The 25,520-nt window shown below is 40.0% G+C and overlaps 1 protein-coding gene across 2 annotated transcripts in view; it reads left to right on the top strand.

Annotated features, from left to right (window-relative positions):
- CEMIP (cell migration inducing hyaluronidase 1) overlaps window positions 1–25,520 on the top strand; it is a 137,860-nt gene that overhangs the window by 100,636 nt on the left and 11,704 nt on the right. For both annotated transcript variants that reach the window (XM_069766198.1, XM_069766199.1), the window contains exons 12-27: window positions 2,585–2,754; window positions 2,838–3,047; window positions 3,358–3,563; window positions 4,082–4,151; window positions 4,599–4,727; window positions 5,946–6,031; window positions 10,895–11,026; window positions 14,463–14,498; window positions 15,561–15,716; window positions 15,804–15,984; window positions 19,847–20,062; window positions 20,219–20,430; window positions 20,997–21,182; window positions 21,565–21,769; window positions 24,229–24,318; window positions 25,225–25,382. In XM_069766198.1, coding sequence (XP_069622299.1) covers window positions 2,585–2,754; window positions 2,838–3,047; window positions 3,358–3,563; window positions 4,082–4,151; window positions 4,599–4,727; window positions 5,946–6,031; window positions 10,895–11,026; window positions 14,463–14,498; window positions 15,561–15,716; window positions 15,804–15,984; window positions 19,847–20,062; window positions 20,219–20,430; window positions 20,997–21,182; window positions 21,565–21,769; window positions 24,229–24,318; window positions 25,225–25,382 — 2,443 coding nt within the window. The remainder of the gene's footprint in view (window positions 1–2,584; window positions 2,755–2,837; window positions 3,048–3,357; window positions 3,564–4,081; window positions 4,152–4,598; window positions 4,728–5,945; window positions 6,032–10,894; window positions 11,027–14,462; window positions 14,499–15,560; window positions 15,717–15,803; window positions 15,985–19,846; window positions 20,063–20,218; window positions 20,431–20,996; window positions 21,183–21,564; window positions 21,770–24,228; window positions 24,319–25,224; window positions 25,383–25,520) is intronic.

Below are 25,520 nucleotides of genomic sequence, written 5' to 3'. Positions count from 1 at the left end.
CTAGTAATCCTCTAATTCTCAGCGACAATGGAATTTTACGATGGAATTTTAGTAGGAGAGAGCAAAACGGGGACCATATGTGATAGGCAGCTTCAAAGCAGGTAGAGAAATGAAATGGCTAGACATGTCTTGATGTGCCGTGTCCTTCAGCATTCCTCATCATTTCAAATATTCACGAATCTCTCTCAGATTTTTATCTTGCAAATGTCTTAAATCAAGTATTTTCCAAAATTCCTTGTAGAGACAGACAAAATAAATGGCTTCTGTGACTTTTTCCATTAATGCGATCCTGCAATTTACTGCTACTTACGTGTTCTAATCAACCTACAATGCTACAGAGGATCAAACACACCTACTAAAATATAATTCCTTTGTAATAGATGCAAGCGTTATCGTATGACATATAACTACATTTTGAGCACAATCGCATGTAAAAGTTTGGGCACTTCTGGTCAAAATTCCTATTACTGTGAACAGTGAAGCAAGTTGAAGATGAAATGATCTCTAAAAAGCCTAAATTTAAAGATGGCACTTTTCCTTTGTATTTTAGGCAAAAAGATATATATTTTCAGGTTTTAAAAATTACAAAAAGGTAAATGGGCTGATGCAAAAGTTTGGGCACCCTGCATGTTTAGTACCTAGTAGCACCCTCTTTTGAAAGTATCACAGCGTGTAAATGCTCTTTGTAGCCAGATAAGAGTCTTTCAATTCTTGTTTGAAGGATTTTCATCCATTCTTACTTGGAAAATGTTTCCAGTTCTGTGAGATTTCTTGATAGTCTTGCATGCACTGCTATTTTGAGGTCTAGCCACAGATTTTCAATGATGTTCACATCGGGGGATTGTGAGGGCCATTGTATAACCTTCAGCTTGCTCCTTTTGAGGTAGTCTATTGTGGATTATGACGTGTGTTTAGGATCATTATCCATTTGTAGAAGCCATCCTATTTTCAACGTCAGCTTCTTTATAGATGGTGTTCTGTTTATATCAAGAATTTATTGAAATGTCATTGAATCTATTCTTCCCTCTACCCATTAAATGTTCCCCATGCCATTGGCTGCAACACAACCCCAAAGCATGATTGAATCACCCCAATGCTGAATGGTTGGTGATATGCTATTTTCCTGAAATTCTGCGCCCTTTTTTATCCACACATACGTTTGATCATTGTGGCGAAAGAGTTCTATTTTGACCTTATCGGTCCACAGGACTTGTTTCCAAAATGCATCAGGCTAGTTTAGATGTTCTTTTGCATGCTCCTGACCCTGAATGTTATTGTGAGTATGCAGGAAAGGTTGTCTTCTGATGACTCTTCCATGAAAGCCATATTTGTGCAGATGTTTCTGAACAGTAGAACAATGTACCACAACTCCAGAGTCTGCTAAATCTTGCTGCACATCTTTTGCAGTCAAGCAGGGTTCTGATTAGCTTCTCTAGCAATCTGTCGAGAAGCTCTCACTGAAATTTTGCTTTGGTCTGTTAATTTAAATAATTAGATTTTGAACGAAGGTAAGGGGAACTAGAAAACACTTTGCTCTCTTCTTATAGCCTTCTGCTTTGTGGGCCTCCACCATTTTTATTTTCCGAGTGCTAGGTAGTTGCCTAGAAGAGCCCATAGCTGCAGTTTTTTGGCACAAGGTTAGAGGAGGCTGGGTTTTTCTGAAGCTGGGAAATTTGTATCACCTGGCCTTTCTTAACGATGATGGTGAACAAGCTATAACCCTAACAGGATAATTAAGGTCTGAAACCTTGGTCAAAGTTTTCCTGAGCACACAAATCTCCAAGGGTGCCCAAAATTTAGTATTGGCCAGTTTTTCTTTTTTGTAATTTTAAAAATGAAAAAAAAAACAAATCAATCTCTCTCTCTCTCTCTCCACTTTTTTTTTTAGAATGTACCAATATTTTTTGATTAGTTGAGGTGTGACCAATGGGTACTCACAATGACCCTAAGAATAAAAAAGAGGCAGTGGTGGTGGAACTGATGTTTTACTTTCCAAGGCCGGTCTTCCATGTCCAACATTCTGGGTTCATTTATGGACCCAAATATTTTGAACAACCAAAAGTCTACAGACCTGAACCTGACAGCATCATCCATGTATAGACTTGGAGAGACCATGTCAGGAGACTCATAGTCAGTCTAGACATTGTGGTTCAAACACGGATCCTGATTGTTGAATGTGTGAAACTGGCCTTAGAGAGATTCAGAATTTTATCAGTGATGGGTTCTCATCATTGTTAGGGTTGGTGGGAGTGGAGCTGGACTGATCTTAAAGTGAAGGAATATCCTAAAGGATAAAATACAATAAAAAACATTTACATATGTAGGGTGAAATTATATAGAGAACAAACTCGTCAGCTTACTTGTTTGCACAGTGATACATTATAATGGAATTTCTTGAAGTGAATGCCGAGCTAGAAGTTAATATGAGACCATCTGTTATTGTTGGATCTACAAGGGGATTCTGTTAGCGAAATTACAAGTGTGTTTTTGCCAAATCAGAGGTGAGAAGATTTTAGCAGAAGAAATTAATGTTTTTGTTTTTTTTTCTTAAATAACTAATGGAAATCCCTTTTACATTCTTTAGGACAAGCTAAGTATCTCCATATCGGAGAAGAAATGGATGGAGTTGATATGAGAGCAGAAGTTGGGCTTCTTAGCAGAAATGTTGTCATTTTTGGAGAAATGGAAGAAAATTGTTACAATCACACTGTGTGTAAATTCTTTGACTTTGATACTTTTGGAGGTCATATTAAGGTATGTCATCAATAAACTATTAATACTTAATGTATTGGAAGATTTGTCCATTTGTAAATTATAGCTTATCTTGTCGATTTCAGATTGGCCAAGGCTTTAGAGCTGTTCATTTGGAAGGTATGGAACTGAAACACATGGGACAACAATCAATGGGACATTACCCCATCCACTTCCACACTGCTGGTGATGTGGATGAGAAGGGAGGTTATTACCCTCCAACTTATGTGAAGGATATCTCCATCCACCATGCATTTTCTCGCTGTGTTACAGTCCATGGCACCAATGGTTTGCTGGTAGGTACTCTCAGTGCATTGGTCAAAGATGAGCAAATAAGAAAAAAGGAAAGCAAGCAATAGATTGCTGTAATATAGATAATTAGAGGTCAACATTGCCAACAAGTTAATTCACCATACGGTAATCAGAACTGAAAATTGAACATTGATCGTCTTTAGTTGCATTATCATTGAAAATGTAGGGTAGGAGCTCTGACTAAATAAGGAGGAACTAAGTTACCTGTAGTTTTAGGCTCTTTAGTATTGTTTAGTACTAATTTCCATGAATGGTCTTGTATGTTTTACAGTAATTTTTATTTGTTTCATTCAGGTAAAGGACGTTGTGGGTTATGACACTCTTGGTCATTGCTTTTTCACTGAAGATGGCCCTGAGGAGCGCAACACGTTTGACCATTGTCTAGGTCTTCTGGTCAAAGCTGGGACTTTACTGCCTTCTGACAGAGATAATAAAATGTGCAAGACTATAACTGAAGGATCCTATCCTGGGTATATAGCAAAACCAAGGCAGGACTGCAAGTAAGTTGGCAGAATATGGTGAGATGCAGTGCTATTGTTAATATTTTTGCCATTACTTTAGCTATTATTTAGCCTTGACATAAACGTATGTATATGTTTATACTACACTACGGGCCCAAGGAGCAACGCCGGTCTTGTTGAACAAGATGTGCTGGAGTCAGCCAAGAAAAGGTGAAGGCCTTTTCATGAATCAGGAGCATTGGACAAGTTTGCATATAGTTCTATGTGCACCACCCTACAAATACAACTTCTGGTGCAAGAACTGCTTGTCGTGAATTTGATGAGCGGTTCTTGACACGCCTCAGTCCCGCCCCAGCCCAGCCTTATTTTTCTTATTAAAAGTAATTCTATATTTTATGGCTAGATGCTTATAGAATATATGAATCCTTTAGTTTTTGGACATCAATGTGTAGAAACTAAAGACAGCGATCAGCTGCAATAGCTGTTTTCAGGCATGAGCAGGACACTTATTTTCCGGCATGAGCAGGACACTTATTTTCCACTTCTTGTATTCCCAGTGCTGTTTCCACCTTCTGGATCGCCAATCCCAATAACAACCTCATCAACTGCTCAGCAGCTGGCTCAGAAGTAAGTAAAGCTCTAAGACTCTTAAGGTAGCTTAATCATGCAACAGAAGTAGAGTCCGACATAAATTAGACGTCCATCTGGAATATGTTACCTTACATTTGGAATCCACTACAAGCTCCTGCTGAGTTTGGTTTACTGAAGCATGCTAAAAAATTAAAGGCTCTATTAGCCTTTCTAATTCTCACCTTGATGTTCTGGCCAGGTCAGCTCTGTTTTATGACCATTGAGGAGATATAAAAGGTTTACATAGCTCTAAAAGACATAAAATCGTGAAATTTCCCATAATCCTAACCATTCTTTGTTTTAAATCCATACCACTGGAAAATTATTGCAGAATGTCAAGTAATGTTTTATTATAGATTTAATAGAATAATATAATTTAGTTTAACAGAAGTAATAATGATATATTTCATAGTGCTTGACTAAAACATTATGATTTGTTTCCAGGAAACTGGATTTTGGTTCATATTTCATCATGTACCCACTGGGCCTTCAGAGGGACTGTACGCACCCGGAAAATCAGAACTCACTCCCTTAGGAAAATTCCATAATAATCGTGCACACTCCAACTACAGGGTAAGTCTAACATAGCAGATATGCAAATTGCTTCTTCAGAAAGAAAGAGGACTTGAACTCTACTGGTTTGGCTTTTATCCTAAGTCATATGGCAAGGCTCGTTAAAGGGTCAACATTGACTTTTAGGATTGCTACTTCCAACAGGTGACACTAGAGTTCAGGTCCTCTTCCTCAATGAAGAGGATATTTGAATATTTAATTTTGTAGAGGAGCATTGCATGGCCCATAGGTCTACTTACACAGCATGTCAGGAACGTCACTCTTCATAAGGAGAAACGTTACCACTTGAACCCCAGGCAGAGGCCTCTCAAACAGCCAAATCAGATCTAATACTTTGCACTGAGGAGGGTCAGCACCCCGAAACACATATCTGTAATTTGAGATTCTGTTGTGGCTTTTTGGCTTTTATTTTAAGTCATATGGCAAGGCTTGTTAAACATTCGGTATTGACTTTTAGGTTTGCTACTTCAAGTCTTCTTCCTCTCTGAAGAGTTGATTTGGATATTTAATTTCCAAGATGAGCTTTGCATGGCATATAAGTCTCCTTACACTGCAATATCATGCATGTCACTGTCAGCATGGATAAACGTTACCCCTTAACATAGTAGATATAACATACAGCTGGAGGAAAGGTTATCTTGACTCATCATCATCATGATATGAGCTAACATTTGGTGACAAGTTAAGAGAATTAGATACAACGTAACATTGCACAAACCTATGGTCCTTGTCAAGCTTATGTGTCCAATTACACTTTTTTGTGCCATGATATCCCAGTATTGTCTGAATAAATGTAACCTTTGCTACAGCTGTATGTCAAGGCAATAACATTTAAAGTGGATTTATGGCCTACATATGCTGTCAGGTGTAAGGACAGCTTATATTACAGGGACAGGACCAATAAATGGGCCAACAAATATCATATCATTTGTGCATTAGGCACAAAAAAATACAACAGACTTTTAATTATGCATCTGATGTATTCATGAGGAGTTAGCCCTTCACCTGCTTCTCATATTCAGCACTCATCTGATGGGAAATAAAGCAGGATATTATGACTTAGGGGCCTCCTTCACAAATCTCATGCTCCAAGATAGTTCATCCTGAGCTCGTTTATAGACATGATAATGTAATATTCTCTTTAATCACCAATTGTGTGATTTGTAAATAGTCTTCTATGTCAATAGCGTCTCTAACATCTCCCATTTGTATGTCCAGGCTGGAATGATTATTGATAACGGGGTCAAAACAACTGAAGCCAGTGACAAGGATAAGAGACCGATCCTCACACTGATTGGTGCACGGTAATTACTTGTATTCATATAATCCAATATGTGTCCCACGCCAGTACAATAATATTTGATTTAAGGAAAAATTCCTTAAACTTCTTTTTCCTGTTAATTATGATAATAATATTTAGGGAATGCAAAGCTGTATTGTAAAGTGCTGCGGAATATATTGCCGCTATATAAATAAAAATTATTATTATTACATATTGATGCAGTTATTTCACTTGTGATAACTGTTCCTAGAAAGCTTCCATACCACAGATATTAAAGAGGTAGTCCAAGGACTAACGTCTGCAGTCATTGTATGTGAGTACAGACTGCGGAGCTGTGACGGTGCGCGCTGTGCAGGGTGTCACGCTACGTTTCTTTGGTATTGCCGGTATGAGCAGACGGTTACATAATCAAATGTATACTATTTGCATACTTTCGGGCACGTGCCAACTAGTTTGGTTCCTCACAGTAGAAGTGAATCGAGAGAAGGTGGACATGTCTAGTTGGCATGTGACCGCAAGTATGTAAATCACATGTATTCGGTCACATGACTGCCCGCTTGCACTTAGCTGTTATAGGGAATTGTGACATAAAGTGACTGCAGATTTTTGTCTGGACAACCCTATTACTGATCTCTCAGGTTATATGTATCTTCAGCATCACATTCTGACATGTCCACATCTGTAGAAACAGTTATGACAGAAGAGGAGTACTGTCTTAGTCTGCACTGCCGGTTCCCTTACACATTAGATTAATGTCAGCCAACCCTGCCGATATTGTTCGTTAGGTTCAGTCGACTATCTAATGTGTATGGGGCCTTCCGATTCCCTCTCAGCAAAGGATGTCAGGGAATACTCGGCAGATTGAATTTTACTCCTCCAAACCTTTTTTTCTCCAAGGTATAAGTCGCCTCCAGAACTGTCTTGTATTGGTTTTCTCTGCTTTCCCCATTGTCATATGTATGCAGGAGCTGGGCAAGAGAAATTGCAGTTTGGCCAACAGCTATTGCATATGTAAAGCCAGGCTTACGACCTACTATACTATATATTTGACTATAATTCACTCCAGTTTAGTTCATTCACACCTAGCAAAACTTCTCTGTTAAAGGGTTGTTCCAAATTAGATACAGAATAGATGATTAAATGACTGATCGATTGGGAATGCTTTTGATCACTAAAACAGGGGTCTCAAGCCCTTAAAGGGAACTTGTCACCCCCCCCCCCCCCCCAGGGCGTTTTTAAGTAAAAGGGCCACCTTCAGCAGCACTAAGGCTGCATTCTGTGAAGGTGGCTCTTATGTTTCTGATCCCTAGTAACACTGAAATATTGACTTTTATAAATTTGCCCCATACCTGTATTGAGTCCCAAAGGTATGGTGTCTCCCCGTTTCAGCCACCTCCCAGCCGTCCATCATCCCCCTCTTGCGTCTGTGCGCCGCCTCCTGTGTTGCTGTTACATGCTCGGTACCTGCCCCCATCTCCCTTCTCCTCCTCTTTCTCTTTCCTCCCTCGGCAGCGTCTGGTGAGCTGACCTACCAGTGAACTGCGTGTGGGGAGCTCAGCTCATCAGACGCTACCGAGGGAGGAAAGAGGAGGAGGAGATGGGGCAGGCGCAGGGCATGTAACAGCAACACAGGAGGTGGTGCACAGTCGCAAGAGGGGGATGATGGACGGCTGGGAGGCGGTTGAAACAGGGGGAGACACCACACCTCTGGGACTCAATACAGGTATGGGGCGCAATTTATAAAAGTCAATATTTCAGTGTTACTATGGATCAGAAACATAAGAGCCACCTTCATAGAATGCAGCCTTAGTGCTGCTGAAGGTGGCTCTTTGCTGAAAAACTCCCTGGGGGGGTGACAAGTTCCCTTTAATTTCTTCTCACTATACAACCATGGTGAGGAGGAGTTCAAAAGGATCAGCGGTCTAGTATTGATGATGATGCTTCATTCATAAACTATGGAGTTACTGAAGATAGCCAAATACAGTTCTGGGAAGCCTCTGTCAGCCCATTGACTTTGGATGGATTGGTGGTCAAGCATGTGCCCTGCTGGCCCTTCCGAACTCCTCCTCACTGAGGTTGTGGAATGTGGAGGACATGAGACTCTGGACCCCCATTCTAATGATCAGCACTGTGTCAATAGATGATAAATGTCAATCGTGGAAAACCCCTTTATGAAACTTGTTCTTTATTCACAAGATATAAATAAAGTTCTTTCTCATTTACTACTGGTTTGCGTTATACACATTTTCTAGGACATGATTGACATTTCCATAATAATCATAACCTAGAGCTGGTGGGAATCTGCCGTGAAGTATCGTTGTTGTCTAGTGAGCAGTAGGTAGTAGAATGGTAATGTAAGATCGGCTACGAACAGGATTTATCGATCCTGTCAACAACCGCATAGAGCTGACATATTATGGTCCTTGTCCCAATTTGGGAATTAAAACTAAGCAGTTATCACAATGATCATTCTCAGATTATAGTAATAATTGCCCAGTGTGGACAGGCCTTTATAGTTAGGAAGATTGATTATCTGTCTGTAGTAATACATGGTCATGAGAACAGGCACGTAGCCAGAACATATCAATAAAATTAAGCTAAACATGTTACACACTTTTAAAGGGAATCTGTCACCAAGTTTTGTCACCTACTCTGAAAGGACCATGACGTTGAGACAGTGACCCTGATTCCAGTGATTTGTCACTTACTGGACTGTTTGCTATAGTTTAGTCATAATCTCCTGCTGATAAAAGTGATTTTATCAAGAGGACTAGTAAACCTTCAGACTTGTAGTCCTCCATCTTCATGAACTCTGCATAACCCCGCCCCCACCACTGATTAGATAGTAACATAGTTATAAAGGTTGAAAGAAGACTTTAAGTCCATCTAGTTCAACCCATAGCTTAACCAAACATGCCCTAACATGTTGATCCAGAGGAAGGCAAAAAAAAACCATGTGGCAAATAGTAAGCTCCACTTTGGGGAAAAAAAATTCCTTCCCGACTACACATACGGCAATCAGACTAGTTCCCTAGATCAACGCCCTATCAAGGAATCTAGTGTATATACCCTGTAACATTATACTTTTCCAGAAAGGTATCCAGTCCCCTCTGAAATTTAAGTAATGAATCACTCATTACAACATCATACGGCAGAGAGTTCCATAGTCTCACTGCTCTTACAGTAAAGAACCCGCATCTGTTATTATGCCTAAACCTTCTTTCCTCCAGACGTAGAGGATGCCCCCTTGTTCCTGTCTCGGGTCTATGATTAAAAAGATCATCAGAAAGGTCTTTGTACTGTCCCCTCATATACTGTATTTATACATTAAAATAAGATCACCCCTTAGTCTTCGTTTTTCCAAACTAAATAGCCCCAAGTGTAATAACCTATCTTGGTATTGCATACCCCCCAGTCCTCTAATAACCTTGGTCGCTCTTCTCTGCACCCGCTCCAGTTCAGCTATGTCTTTCTTATACACCGGAGAACAGAACTGTGCACAGTATTCTAAGTGTGGTCGAACTAGTGACTTGTATAGAGGTAAAATTATATTCTCCTCATGAGCATCTATGCCTCTTTTCATGCATCCCATTATTTTATTTGCCTTTGTAGCAGCTGCCTGACACTGGCCACTAAATATGAGTTTGTCATCCACCCATACACCCAGGTCTTTTTCATTGACGGTTTTGCCCAGAGTTTTAGAATTAAGCACATAATTATACATCTTATTACTTCTACCCAAGTGCATGAGCTTACATTTATCCCCATTAAAGCTCATTTGCCATTTATCAGCCCACGCTTCTAGTTTACATAAATCATCCTGTAATATAAAATTGTCCTCCTCTGTATTGATTACCCTGCAGAGTTTAGTGTCATCTGCAAATATTGAAATTCTGCTCTGAATGCCCCTACAAGGTCATTAATAAATATGTTAAAAAGAAGAGGGCCCAATACTGACCCCTGTGGTACCCCACTGCTAACCGCAACCCAGTCCGAGTGTGTTCCATTAACAGCCACCCTTTGTTTCCTATCCCTCTACCCGGCCAGCTCTTAACCCACTTACACATATTTTCCCCTATCCCCATTATTCTCATTTTATGTATCAACCTTTTGTGTGGCACCGTATCAAAAGCTTTTGAAAAGTCCATATACACTACGTCCACTGGATTCCCTTGGTCCAGTCCGGAACTTACCTCTTCATGAACGGCCCCTAGTAAACCCATGCTGATACTGGGTCATGAGGTTATTCCTCTTCAGATACTCCAGTATAGCATCCCTTAGAATGCCCTCCAGGATTTTACCCACAGTAGAGGTTAAGCTTACTGGCCTATAATTACCGAGTTCAGTTTTTGTCCCCATTTTGAATATTGGCACTTCATTTGCTCTACGCCAGTCCTGTGGTAAAAGCTTTCTGCCAGCCTACTGTGTAGCGGTCTATCAGTGGTGTGGGCGGGGTTATATGGAGCTCAACATTCAGAGAACGGCTAGATCTGCAGAACAAAAAACAAAAACTGCAGGACCCAGTAAAGTAAGTGATACATCCCTGGAATCAGGGTCTCTGCCTCAACTTAATGCTGCTGTCTAATAGGAAAAAAAATAGTGATAGATTCCATTGAAATAGGCTATATACAAAAGTTGCAACTTAATATTACATTAATTCTTTTATCTGTTATCTAAATATTTATGTTATGGAAATTAAGGAAATGCCATGGAGGCCAGAAAGTAGCCGACTGTAATCCAATACTTACACGATATCATTTTAATAATCAACAATCCAGTCTGGATTCTTGCTTTGCAGTAAAACAATAAAGTACATTATTAAAATACAGTTGTTAATATCCGCGGGCCCTGAAGTCTGTTTTTCGTATCTTTAACTCTTGCCCAGGTATGGGCCGCATCAAGATGCTGATCCTTTCAAGCCAAGAGTACCTGCAATAATCCAGCACTTTATTGCTTACAAGAACCAGGACCATGGCGCTTGGCTGCGGGGAGGAGACGTTTGGCTGGACCACTGCCAGTAAGTTCAGCATTTTTTACAGCCTGTGATGTGAAGCCTCCTGTTTATTGTATGAGTATTGCAGATAAGCTGCTAGAGTAACCATTGACAGATGGTATTTTTAATAAAATAAAGAATGCAACATAACCTAGAAGTAGAAGACCAATATTAGATTACTTTATAATGGCTTATTAACACAATATCCATAACACTTGATTTTCATCTGTACCATCAAAAATACATAAAACAGCTGGAGTTTTCCATGTAGGTGTCTGTTCTTTTAATGAGTGGGATACACTCAGGATAAAAATATTTTCCACCAATTAATCACTAACTCTGCAAGTTATATTTGCAAGTTAAAAGCGCGCTTAAATCGTGGGCGACATCCAGTTGCCGCTTTTGCTTTCATGGTGACCCAAACTCTCACCCGTCATCCTGAAGTTTAAAGGGGGTTTCCACCTTCAGGGACATTTTATTTCTTAAATGCATGTATTTAAGGCTAAAATTCATTCAGTTGTGCAATTGGGTTTCAATAAAAATGTTGCACCATTTGATTTTTATAGGCTCTTTATTTCTGCACATTTAATTTTAATGTTGTCTGTGGTCATTAATCAGCTGATAGGAGCTCAGAAAAAGATTAAAAAACTGTTACAAATTCCTTGATACATTGCTATACCGGGATGGCTGACGAACCCTCAATCTAATCATTCTGCAGTCAGCAATAGACCGTGCCCCACTGGGGCTATAGAAAGCAAACTATAAAAAATGATTAATGATCTCCAATTGAAAGAATGATTTTGATTGCAAAATACAAACATATAGGTAACAAAAATTGTCTCAAAAGGTGAAAAGAGTCTTTAACCTGAAACCTACTATGGTTTTTATTCCTATGAATGTGCAGGTATGGAAACCATGACTGCTCAATTATCAGTGCTGCCGACCGTAGTTGGCAGATGAAAAATGACAGGGATCAGAAATAACTCTGGTCTTGGCTAATTAGTAGCGACCGCAGCACTTAAAGGGAGTCTGTCAGCATGGAATGACTGTTCAAAGCAAGCACAGCGCTTGGGGCACCCATAGTGTGGCCAAACATTTAAAGTGAACCTGTCACCAGGTTTGGCCAATATTATTATTATTATTTATTTATATAGCACCATTAATTCCATGGTGCTGTACATGAGAACGGGGTTGCGTACAGAGTTATAGATATCGTTAAAGTAAACAAATTTACAATGACAGACTGGTACAGAGGGGAGAGGACCCTGTCCTTGCGGACTTACATTCTACGGGATAATGGGAAAGAGACAGAAGGTCGGGGGTGCAGCAGGTCTGGTGGTGGTGAGGCAGCAGCTCTGGTGGTGGTGAGGCGGCAACTCTGGCAGTGGTGAGGCGGCAGCTCGGGTGGTGGTGAGGCGGCAGAATGGTTATTGCAGGCTGTAGGCTTTCCTGAAGAGATGGGTTTTCAGGTTCCGTCTGAAGGATCCGAGGGTGGTGGATTATCGGACGTGTTGAGGCATGGAATTCCAGAGGATGAGGGATATTCGGGAGAAATCTTGGAAGCAGTTCTGTCAGGAACGAATAATTGTGGAGGAGAGTAGGCAGTCTTGGGAGGATCGAAGATTACGTGAGGGAAGATATTGGGAGATTAGTTCAGAGATATAGAGAGGGACAGGTTGTGGATGGCTTTGTAGGTCAGTGTTAGTAGTAGTAGCAGGGGAGTAGCGAGGAGAGAGGTGGATTAGCTGCGCAGCAGATTTGAGGACAGACTGGAGTGGTGCAAGAGAGTTAGCGGGGAGGCCACAGAGGAGGGTGTTGCAGTAGTCGAGGCGAGAGATGATGAGGGCATACACAAGAGTTTTAGTAATAATAATAATAATAATAGATTATGGGCTGAGGAAAGGACGGATTCTGGCAATATTTTTGAGTTGGATGCGACAGGAGGTGGCAAGAGTTTGGACATGCGGTTTGAAGGACAGGGCAGAGTCGAGAGTTACCCTGAGGCAGCGGATTTCAGGTGCGGGAGAGAGCGTGATGCCGTTTACCATAATAGGTAGATCAGGTAGGAGGGATACGAGAGATGGGGGAAAGATGATGAGTTTGGTTTTGTCTACATTGAGTTTTAGGCCGATAAGAGTATAATAAAGGTTATTTTTCTTCTCTCACAGGTCGGGTTGGGTGCAGATATACAGTCTTATAGAATGCTGTATATCAGCCCTGAAAGATGATGGCCGTATCTCTTATCGGCCAAACCTGGTGACAGGTTCCCTTTCAGTGCACCCTCCCATCTACTTGTTTTCCCTCTATCTCTACTCCCTCTTCATTGATTGATAGTTCTGGCTTACAGAGCCAGAGAAGGGTGTCGATACATGGAAAACAAGATGGGAAGGTGTATCTATATGTGTGGCCACAGCAAGGGTGCATTGGGCACCTGTACTGTCAGCAGAGAATGCCTGTTCAAACAGTTCTGGCTTATACAAGGAAAAGAAGATGGGAAGGTGTATATACATGATTGGCCTCACCAAGGATGTACTGAGCGCCTGTTCTTGGTTTTGAGCAGTCATTTTGTACTGACAGACTGCCTTCACGGGTTATTAGTAAATTCAGATGGGTCCCTCTCTTGAACCATTAGCAACACCGCTATGTGATTGTCGGGCTGTTGAATGGTTACTATGGCAACCAGATGCTAAAGTCTGTGTTACACTATTTGTTTGGCAAAATAAAATGTAAATTGATTAAGTCCCCCAAGGGTACAAAGACTTCCTAAAGTGTGAAAAATAGATACATTATCATGTACATAAAGTAATAAAAGTTAAACACTAATGTACATGCAGTAATGCAAAATACAACACATTTGGCACATAATATTCAGTTCTGTCATATCTCCCATAGCAAGCGATGGTGTACATAGTTGCTGTACCCTCGGGCTAATAGACAGGGAATGGGCAGACTGCTTGGGGGTGTCAGATTAATGATTTATCAGATTTCAGCATTCTGTGATTTTTGTGAGTGATGTGACCAGATCTGCTCCCTTTCCCTCCAGAAGGTTTTGCAGATGTCATGTCCACATAATTTAGGCACATTTTATTACTAAATAGACCAGTCTTACCCCTCCCAGGCATTTTCCTTCCAGAATCCTGGTATTCACATGCAGAGATGAAGGATTTGTGTTTCACTATTCAGAATGGTGAACACTGATGATCATAATCACAGAAATAACATATGTTTTACATAAGGTCAGTGCTGGTATGAAGGATGCACTCGCCTGTACATTCATATTCTCGGTAACTTTCCTGGGACTTGCATACTAGAAACCGAAAAATGTGATATATTCGTCGTGCTATGCTAATATGGGATTTTAGCAACACATAAAAGCGAAATCCGGAGTTGATGACTTGCAGTATGGTTGATATGATTCCAGTGTTTTTCCCTATGTATTAACAGATTTTTATTTTTTCAGGTTTTCTGACAATGGAATTGGTTTAACACTGGCCAGGTATGTATATTAGCTATACATTATTATTTGCCAGCTCTTTCTGTAAAAAGAATTTCATCAAAGTTATGCTTCAGTGTCCTTTCTGCTTCCAATTCGCACAATTTTCAAGAACTCCACTTGCTGTCAGTTCACAAAACATTCTTGACACTGAAGACCTGACAGAGGCTCGTTAAGTTTATTGCAATCTTTCTTGGATCAAGCTGAAGCGTAGAGCGTACGGTCTTTGTGCAGTTAGCCAAAAGTGTAAGCTGGGAGCCTTTCAGGGAACATACTTGAACATTCCCATAGGTCCCCACTTACCAGATGGAGGCCAAAAGTGTGTTCTTTTGGCCTTTCTCTGGCATATACATCTGGATAACATTTATTTTACTGTATAGGAAAGCGTTTCAAACTGCGCCATTATGTAAAGGGGGACACTGAAAAAAAATATTTTGCAAAGGGTCCCTGTGGTGGATATATGTCTACACATAAATCCAGAATGTGGCCACTGTTGGGCGTATCCCTCCTGAGCATATACACATGACAGTCAGTGGCCACAAACAGTGTGCATTTAGCCTAATGGCCTCCATAGTGAATTTGTCAGGACTATCAAAATATCTTGTGTTTTTGGGAGCCAGATGATTGCATGGAAGAGAAGGTTCAGGCAGTTGTAATTTCAATGCCTGATCTCCTTGCTTTCAAGGGATATAAGCCCCTGCCAAATGTGTCTGACAGCGGCTTTTTCTTTCACTGAAAAAAAGATTAACTCTTGGCTGAGCCGAACCCTTATTTTTGTGGGAGTCGGGAGAGATAGCGGTTTGCCGATGACACGTTTGGCCATATCTGTCTCATGTGAGTGGTTTAGTTATCTGCACGTAAGGACAGGTTTTCAGCATCTTAATGTAAACGTGAACATGTAAGTGCAAACACAATAGTGCAAAGAACCTGTGAAAAGTGGCAAGAAAGTAGGTTTGTTAGAAAGGTGCTAAACTCTCAATTATAACATGATTAAACTGTATGCACATAAAGCATGGAAGCCCCCTGCAAACACTTCTGTAATTCCAATTGTTTTTTTTTCTGTAGTGGAGGAACCTTCCCAGATGATGACGGATCCAAGCAAGAAGTAAAAAACAGCATATTTGTTGGAGAAAGTAACAATGTGGGAACGGAAATGGAAGACAACCTTGTTTGGGGTCCTGGAGGACTTGATCACAATGGGAGGACGCTACCAAGAGGAGTGTATGTACTGAAATATTTACCTTTTTCTTCATTTTATAAGCTGTAGTAGAAAACTGTAATAGTTTATGAAAACTTATTTCCTTTTAGGAACTTTCCAGTCCGTGGCATACAGATTTATGATGGACCAATCAATGTAGAAAATTGTACCTTTCGCAAATTTATCTCCTTGGATGGACGTCACACTAGTGCAATTGGATTCCGTCTAAATAACTCTTGGCAAAGTTGCCCAAACAACAATATGACCAAAATTACATTTGAGCAAGTACCGGTAAGTGCTTCTAAAAAATGCCGATACACAAATATCAGAGATGTCAGCAGAAAGCCTTGAAGATGTGCTTCACAAGGTCGTCAGGTCCAGAAAAAGCTTCATAGACTCTAATTGCCTTTTTGTAGCATAACATTTTAAACTATAGTTATAATAATGTCGCCGTTTAGGATGGGAAAGGTCAGCTTGGTACAAATTGAGTGGCATATGTATCTGGAAACCCTCCTTTACCAATCAATGCCAGACCTCAGGTTCTGGTTTTCAGAAACTTCACAGTAACCTATGCCCTACTGTTATTTTCTTACAGCACAGATTTTTCAGTTATGAAGCAATCTGTCACATTTGTGACTGATCGTTCCAGTGAAAGAGAAATAATTATCAGATAATGAGACTGGTACTGTAGCCAGATCCTCAGGCCAAGTCTGAATGATATTACACAAGCCTTGTCTGTATGATGACATGCCAAGAAGTCATAGACATTGCCACTGAATTCCATCTTTTACTGTATTCGTAGAAGCTATTTATCACAATGATTGTTTGATACTTATCAGCTAACATGTGCGGATACGTTTCACCATGGCATATTCATTTTATTAATATGTAACGTACATTATAGCTGTACAGTATAATAGCGTCGTATTCAGGTGCAAAATTTGAAAAAGTTCCAGCTTCTGACTATTGGCCATGTGAAAGGCCAGCTAAACGAAAGTCTTGTCATTTAAAGGTTTGTCAACTACTTTTTTCATTGATGACCTATCCTTGAGATAGAAAATTGGCACACAAATAATAGTTGAAGTGCAGAAATGTGCTCCAAAATGGTAAATGCATACAGTAGTCAAACTTTTCAGTCATCAAGACCTTCCTCAATATACTAAATGGTAATAAGAAGTATCGTGGGGATCCCCCCCCCGCAAGATGGCAGTAGCCCAGAATAAATGGTAGACCTGGCCTGAAGCAATACCAGGTGTAGGTGGCTGCCAAACCCGGTCCTAGTGTGGAGTCTGGGATGTGTAAGACGTGGTGTCCTCTGTTTCTCACTAGTAGGCTATTAATCTGTATTTTTCTTATTCTTGACAATATTTATATCACCCAAATCTGGAAACTTAAACTTGTCAGGCCTACAAACTTTTAGAGAGGGTTTACAAAGCCCTTCCCAATTTAGGACTGCTATCAATTGTACGTCATATAAAACATCTCTCCATGTTCTGACTTTATACTGAGCTTATGACAGACTTGTATTCAGCCAATCAGATTAGATAGAGCCGGGGGTGGGGACTGAGAGCAACAGCCAGAACCAATGATGATAGAGGGGTGTGTCTCAGACTACTTTAGACTCTCTGCATGCACAGTGGAAAAGCTGTAGTCACAGATCACAGCTTTACCTTGATAGAGCTAAGTTAAACAGCAACGGATAAGTAAGATATTAAGGAAAATAAGTAGATGTCCATCCACTATAGATACATTTTTCAGATCTTGACTGGACAGTCACTTCAAGGTTTACAACAATCTAAAATTTAGGGACTCTGCTTAGTGCTCTTTCAGTTTAAGAAGTTGACCATGGTTTATTAATGTGACGACTGATGTAGAATTTAGACTGAACTGTCTGAACTCACAAAATCCTTTAAATATTAAACCCTCCCTCATCAACTTTCCTTGCACAGCAACTTTCCCAGAAACCCACTGTATGGGGAACCACAAGACAGCCTAGTTAATTTGGGTGTAGTTGCGTCACAATGATTTATCCAGCAGATGTTGTTCTATGGATTAGTGGGGAAAAAAACTGTGGGACCTTGATTTCAAAGTGAATTGCAAAATTAACTTTTCTTGTGGAGTGTTGCAATGACTGCCTTCTGGACATCTGTCAAGTCAGCAGTCTTCCCCATGATTGTGAAGCCTACTGAAACAGACTAAGGGGCCTTTTTAAATGCTTAGGAAGCCTTTGCAGGAGTTTTTGTTAATTATTCTATTTTACTGAGATAATGACTTTTGGGTTTTCTTTGGCTGTAGGCCATAATCATCAGCATTAACAGAAATAAACACTTCACATAACTCACTCTGTTATGTAATGACTTTATATAATATATGAGTTTCACTTTTTGTATTGAACAACTGAAGTAATATACGGTAACTTGTTGATGATCTTCTAATTTTGTGAGAAGCACCTGTATAGTAAGGACAAGACTGGAGCTGTAAAAGGACTTCCAGCTTTCAGTGCAATGGCAGTGTTGGTGTGCCTCCTAGAGTGCATTGCAGAGCCATCATTAAGAAGTACAACGTTATACGCTGAAGTCTGGATGTAATAAAGGATAATAGTGGATTGTTCGTAACATAAAATAAACAGCAAGGGACTTCTGTCTGACTCATACACATAATACAGCTCTGTTATCTGCCTAAATCATTGATGTCATCTGCTTATCTCTATTAATCCATGTTTCTGAGATAACATATGATCGGGAAGAGATTAGCTAGGATGATTTATGGTTCCCTCATACATCACTTCTAGTATACTGGGTTGAAATATTTTCCTAAAAATGTGATGACCTGCCTGTCTAGATAAGTAACCAGATGTACGGTACTTTAAGAGACATCTGTCATCAAAAAGGCTCCTAGTCCATGTTTTTGCACATACTGTATAATTTATTACTATCGGGGAACTAGTCTGATTTCCGTATGTGAAGTCGGGAAGGAATTTTTTCCCCAATGTGGAGCTTACTCTTTGCCACATAGTTTTTTTGCCTTCCTCTGGATCAACATGTTAGGGCATGTTAGGTTAGGTTATGGATTGAACTAGATGGACTTAAAGGACTCTACAGAATGCTGTAGATAAGCCCCTGATCCCGGTGGGCTTAGCTCACCTTCCATTTTGGCGGTGACAGACCCTTTAAAGTCTTCCTTCAACCTTAATAACTATGTAACTACTTATTTTAGAGCATACAAGATACAGATATAACCTACAATAAAAGTAGGACTAATGGCTTTTAGACGTATTGTAGAAAAAATATAACAGGCAGGTAGTTGCTGACAGAGGCAACTACCTGCCTGTTCTACCTGGCGCTGCCTCAGAGCGGCCAGTGACTGCTCCTGCCGATGATTCAGCTGCTCCACATCTACAGAGCAGCTCTTCTTTTTCCATGCTGCTCTGTCTACAGGGCGTGACTGGTAACGTCATGCTGATTGGCAGCCAGTTCCCTGTAGTTAGGCAGCAGGGAGATGGCTGTCAATCAGCATGACATAAGCATTCACGCCCCGTCAACAGAGCAGATGAAAAGCTGCTGCTCTATCGATGTGATGTCAGTAGAAGCTGCTCTGTGATGGCAGACTTTGGAGCCAGGCACAACAGGCAGGTAGTTAGCATCTACTTGCCTGTTAGTTCTTAGGCCCTTAGTAAAACATTTTTATAGTTCTGGATAACCCCTTTAAATTTACTTCCCAATAGGACATTAAAAAGTGAGAAATTGTAATTTATTTTAAATCACCAAAGAGAATATGTAACAATATAATATGAATTTTCACTCCAATAATATAAAATGCTAAGTTCTGTCTATAGTTCTATTATTATTATTTATTATTATAGCGCCATTTATTCCATGGCGCTTTACATGTGAGGAGGGGTATACATAATAAAAACAGGTACAATAATCTTAAACAATACAAAGTCATAACTGGTACAGGAGGAGAGAGGACCCTGCCTGCGAAGGCTCACAATCTACTATGTTAACCATTGATGATTTAGTGGTATTTTCAGCAATTTAGCAGTTAAAGAAATGTGTTTAGTTGCCATTTCCTACTTATCATCTAAGTCATACACCTATTTAATGTCTTCTTGTACGATTACTAATACATAATGCACTTGCTGTCATTTCAGATTTCCTCTCGTGTTTTCTTCGGAGAGCCCGGACCATGGTTTAATCAAATGGACATGGATGGAGATAAGACTACAGTTTTTCATGATGTAGATGGCTCGGTGTCAGAATATCCAGGAGCATTTTTGGTCAAGGAAGACAACTGGTTATTGAGGCATCCTGATTGTTTAGATGTTCCAGATTGGAAAGGGGCGATCTGCAGTGGAAATTATGCACAGGTACTATGCTGTCTGAACAAACATTTAACAATAAAGAAAATAATCTCTACCAATGAGGTCAAGTTTTACATCACTGAATGTTTTTCTATCATGAGCATATGATATTACATCATAAAGTGCTGTCTAAATATAACCTCTTTGTGGCAATCTATATAGATCTATGTCCAAGCCCGACGACCAGCTGATGCAAGTATGACAATTATTAAAGATGAATACCCCGAACATCCATTACACTTAGAAGGAGCACTTGGAAAAGGCCATCATTATCAGCAATATCAGCCTGTCATCACTCTGCAGAAAGGCTACACAGTGCACTGGGATAAGACCGCCCCTGAGGAGTTGACTCTTTGGCTTATTAACTTCCAAAAGTAGGTCATGCTCCTACATGCATTATTCTCACTAAACTGAATTGGTTATCGCACTTCATCATCTAAAACAGCCGAGAAGAAATACATATTGCCACATCTGTTTGAAGGCATCATAAGTAACAAGAAAGGCACGCAAAGTTCATGAATAACAAGACATGTTTTAAGTAGCACGAACATTTCCCTTGTGTATTATGATTGCGATATTACTAAGTTAGTGTCCTCCTGAGAACATTAGTCTCCAAATAAGAGTCTTTTGCCAAAAAGCTGTTAATGACTACCGAGGTGAATGTTTTAACATTTCGGATACGATTCATAAAACAAAACTAGAAAGATAAAACTTCTAACCTGAATTGCTCTTTATTGTGTTATTATTTGTATTCCCCGCACTATAAAATGGTTTCTTTGGGTTAATTGAAGTGTTTTTCTAGAATTTCGTGCAACGAGCTTTCAAGCCAGGAAAAAATAGCCATCTCAAAACGTAATATTTTTCTTGGCCACTTGATTCTTTAGGAAATTTGATGTTAAGTTCTTATTACTCGTGGTAACACATGATTCTCCTATTTTAGGAATGACTGGATTCAAGTAGGATTTTGTTACCCCAAAGGGACAACATTTTCCATCCTCTCAGACATTCACAATCGGCTCGCAAAGCAAACATTCAAGACGGGAACCTTTGTGCGCACATTCCAAATGGACAAAGTTCATCAGGCATACCCTGGCAGGGGATACTATTATTGGGATGAGGAGTCCGGGTATGTGATCTTTTTCCTTTATCTATATCTATGAGCAAAAGTTGCAAAGAAAAGTTAAAATTAAGTTCATAATAGACTTCTTTATAAAGTTATGTCCATTGCATTAATTTTTGCAGTTACCTACCAGTATGCCAGGCGTTGGTATACTAGATTGGTATTATTACAGACTCGCCCAACCGTTGGATGCAGATACTAATATAATAAGCAAAGTTCACTTTCATCAAATGTAATGCAACCATATTTTGTAAATTGTAGTCATTTTTGTAGGTATATTTGTAATTTACCTAAATATTATACGTATAATTAGTTTTCACAATTTTGCACATAGAAAGATAACCGAAAGCCGCAGACATATGTTTACATGTATACTGTTTTCTTCTAGGCTGCTGTTTTTAATGCTAAAGGCTCAAAACGAAAAAGAGAAATTTGCATTTTGCTCAGTAAAAGGATGCGAGAGAGTAAAAATCAAAGCCAACATCCCTAAAGGTTCCGGTGTCAGTAACTGCCAGGCTTCAGTCTACCCAAAATATGCCCAAATACCCATAGTGGATGTGCCTCTGCCAAAGAAACTGAACGGGAATGATCTGGTAAATCACTATGGTTGTGTTTTATGAGAGGCGGGGTGCAATCTTTATTTAATGGGCTCTGTGCTTTGTGGTGATATAATATTGTCTGAGGGAGAAATTTCAGTAATCATAAAAGTTAATCTTTGTGCACTGGGAAAAAAAAGTTCCTAACCAATGTTGTAATATATTATAGATGACACAAACTATGCTTATGTTTGGTATAAATGTAAACTGAGGGATATTAGGGAATTTCATAAATTACTATCCTGTGAGATGTTGGATCAGAAATGTTCTCTTTAGTGGAGGACATGCCAATAAACAGGATGGCTCCCTCCAGCGTGTTCCGTTAAACATTGCGTTAGCAAATTTATAGTGGATAGAAGGGAAATATAAGATTAGAGAAAAGGGTCTGTTTTTTTTTAATTCTAGATACATCAGCACTCTTATCCATGGATTGTGTCTCGTTAACAAAATTACATTTGTGGTAGTGCTACAATCCATACGTATAATGCCAAAAAAGGAGCATCAGCAGTCCTATAGGGTTAGTCTCCAAGAGTGCAATAATCTAGGAAAATATTGTCCACTGTATGACAACCTTTAGGCCATCAGGAAAAGAGTCCTACAGAAATGTGATACTCGCCACTCATTTATTCACCAGCGGAAGTGGGGTGAAAAAGATCCAGATGTTCACAGCAATACAGTTCTTTTACCCCTAATGTTCTTCTGCCGGTGTCTGCCCAACAGCAGTAATGGGAGTTTGTTCCACCAGATTCCCGTGATCTGGTACACATGCTGAATAAAAGATTACATAGCTTAGATCCATCAGACGAACAATCTTTATGCAAAATAAATTAAAAAGCGCTCATCTTATAAAGGTGATAAATTATCTTACAAAAGCCACCTTGTCTCACGCTAATCATCAAGTGGTATTGCTAAGTAGCCACATATTGCAAGGCATGTCAAAGGGTCGATGTTGAGAAACACGTGATGGTGTCTCTGCGGTGTTGGATGTTTTGATCTCCTTGAGGTCATTCATCCTTATGTTTATAGTCCTTTTACCAGGCACTGCTCCTAATAGCCAGTTTCCTACTCCACACTGATGAGGGGCAAATACCCCGAAACAGCTGTCTGTGGATGGATACCATGTTTTGGCATAGGTGGTTTTCCTTTTGGATTCTGCCCTTCCCGTGGTTGTTCCATCCCGGTGAAAGACCTGGCTATTTATTGCTTGCATTGAGAAACACGTGATGGTGTCTCCGCGGCTTTTCTACATGCATTTGCATATTTCCCATAAGGGATGGGGGCAGTGTTCTGGATCACTGCGTTGAGAAACACGTGATGGTGTCTCCGCAGTGTTGGATGTTTTGATCTCCCCAAGGTCATTCATCCTTATGTTTAAAGGGTCGATATTGACTTTTCCGATTGTTACTTCCAATATCTTGCACTAGAATTCAAGTGCTTTTGCTCCCTGAAGAGCAAATTAATTTCTCAGAGGAGCATTACATGGCTTACAAGCCTCCTTACACTGACATGCCAGGCATGTCACTCTCCACAAAGAGAAACGTTACCCCTTAGATCCATCTCACTCACATTAATTTGATCTCATACAAGCCTATAGAAAGCTCATGCATGTGGCAGTGCTCTGTGTATGGAGCCTTCATGTATGTCATATTGATTTTCTCATGAATTCTTGCATCTGTGAAACAGTGAAAAAAACTTAAATTGTTTGTAATTGAATGAATGGAGGTAATATATGGATGGTGTATTACAGATCTGTGTAATATGTGTACATCAATTCTAAATTGGTATACATTGCCTTCATTTGTTACGGCTTTTACACACAATTCGCCAAGAATAAAAATATTTGGCGACATTACTGGTCACATCACAGCGTAAAAATCTAGGATTTTTGCTCACACTTTAAAGGGTTGTTCTACTTTTATGAAAGATCTTCTGCCAAAACATTAATTACCGTATGTTTGTTCATTAACAAAAAAACAGCAATAAATGCTGTAAATCATCCAAAAAATAAACTGTACTTGCCTCTTCTGGGCCCCGCTGATCCAGCACAGATTATTTAGTTCTTCAGATCTTTGATTGCAGTCAGCCAGCACATGATGGCAGCAGTCTGTGGCCGCTGTGAACATGGGCTTCACTTTACTGGCATCCCTGCTGAGTGCAGAGCATGATGCCAATAGTATGGCTCCTGACCTGTGAGGCCACTGATTGGCTGCAGCGGTCATGTACTTTCAGTTTATAAACCAAGACCGTGTGAACGTCCACGGTTTCTGCACCCTGCAGTTGGCGGGAAGAAGAGGCGAGTACTGCTTCTTTTTCGTTTCACAGCATTTTCTTCTGATTTTAATTATGTATTTCTTTTAGACAAGTCATTAGAACATATTATTGAAAATATTTGAGGTGAGGCCCCCGCTGCTCTGTGTTAGGCAGCGGTAGTGCTAAAAAGATGCATTCTCTTCCAGGAGAAAACAAAGGATCACTTGTTAGAGATCAAAGTGGAGTCCTACAACACCAGATACTACCATCTGAAAGATGACTTTGCATACATAGAGGTAAGTAATCTCTGCACCATCGATCTAATATCTATCTTACCCAATTACACTCATTTTAAAAGAGTAAAACCCTCTGTCCATGGCGTGGTACAACATACCATGACATACCATGACAAGGATTTCAGGTTTCAGCTTTGTGATATCTGGATGTCAACTTCTAAATCATAGCTAGCCATACCCTACAGTCAGTCCACTGACTCAGTGTGGCAGAGAGTCATTATCATATCCCTAGCGTCAGCCTTTTAGGGCCGTCATATACATTAGATGGTTGTTGTCCAAACGATGCTTCTGCCATTTCAGCCGCCCATCCCATTAGTGCTCTTGTGTTCTCTATTAGAGAGCCGCCAGCTGACACATCGACCAGCGGCTTATCTCCAGGAGAGCAATGTGATCGCCTCCATACACAGTAGATTGTTGTCGAACCTGTCAATATCGGAGTCTGGCTGACATTAGTCTAATGTGTATGGAGGTTTTTAGTGTTACGTGGCTCCCATACATGTTTCAATCTCAGTGCTGGTTCCTCCACTATTGTTACTAGCTACTAAATTACATTTGAGCATTGTTTTCCCTTATACGAGTGGTGTAACAGTAGAATAATTGTTTTATTACTGATAGCCCTATTAGAACAGTGCTGAAATGAGGGCAGCAGTTGGTAGTAAGCACCAAAGTCCCTATAGAGAGGTACCATAAATAATGAATACAGACCTGAGGCCTCAAAAGTACATTTCATCTGTATACTTGGAAAAAGTATATAGCCATTGTAGTATATTAGACAATAGAGCTGGTTTGGCAATGGAGGGCTTATCTATAGAAGTGTATAAATCCATATTCTGCTAACTGGACAATGAACAAGAGAACGTCCGCTTATGTTATTATATGTTAACGTCATGAACATCTGTATTATAGGTGGATAACAAAAAGTTCTTCATGCCAGATGATGGGATACAAGTGGTTGTGATTGATGGAAGCCAAGGAAAAGTTGTGGATAGTGCAAGCTTCAAAACCGCCATACTACAAGGAATCCCAGCTCAGTTTGATAACTATGTGACCAACATCAATGACAAGTGAGTAGCGTTCTCATTGGATAATATCTGTATCATGTATGCGATAAGCATGACATGAAGTTCCTGCACCATTCAAAAAAGCCTCTCCGACTTCACCTGCAACATTTAGTACTAGTATTCTCCCTCCTATATGGAGGG

This window comes from Ranitomeya imitator, chromosome 4 (genome assembly GCF_032444005.1).
Source record: "Ranitomeya imitator isolate aRanImi1 chromosome 4, aRanImi1.pri, whole genome shotgun sequence".
In the NCBI taxonomy this organism is placed as follows: Eukaryota; Metazoa; Chordata; class Amphibia; order Anura; family Dendrobatidae; genus Ranitomeya; species Ranitomeya imitator.
This window is presented reverse-complemented; position numbering and strand designations above follow the sequence as displayed.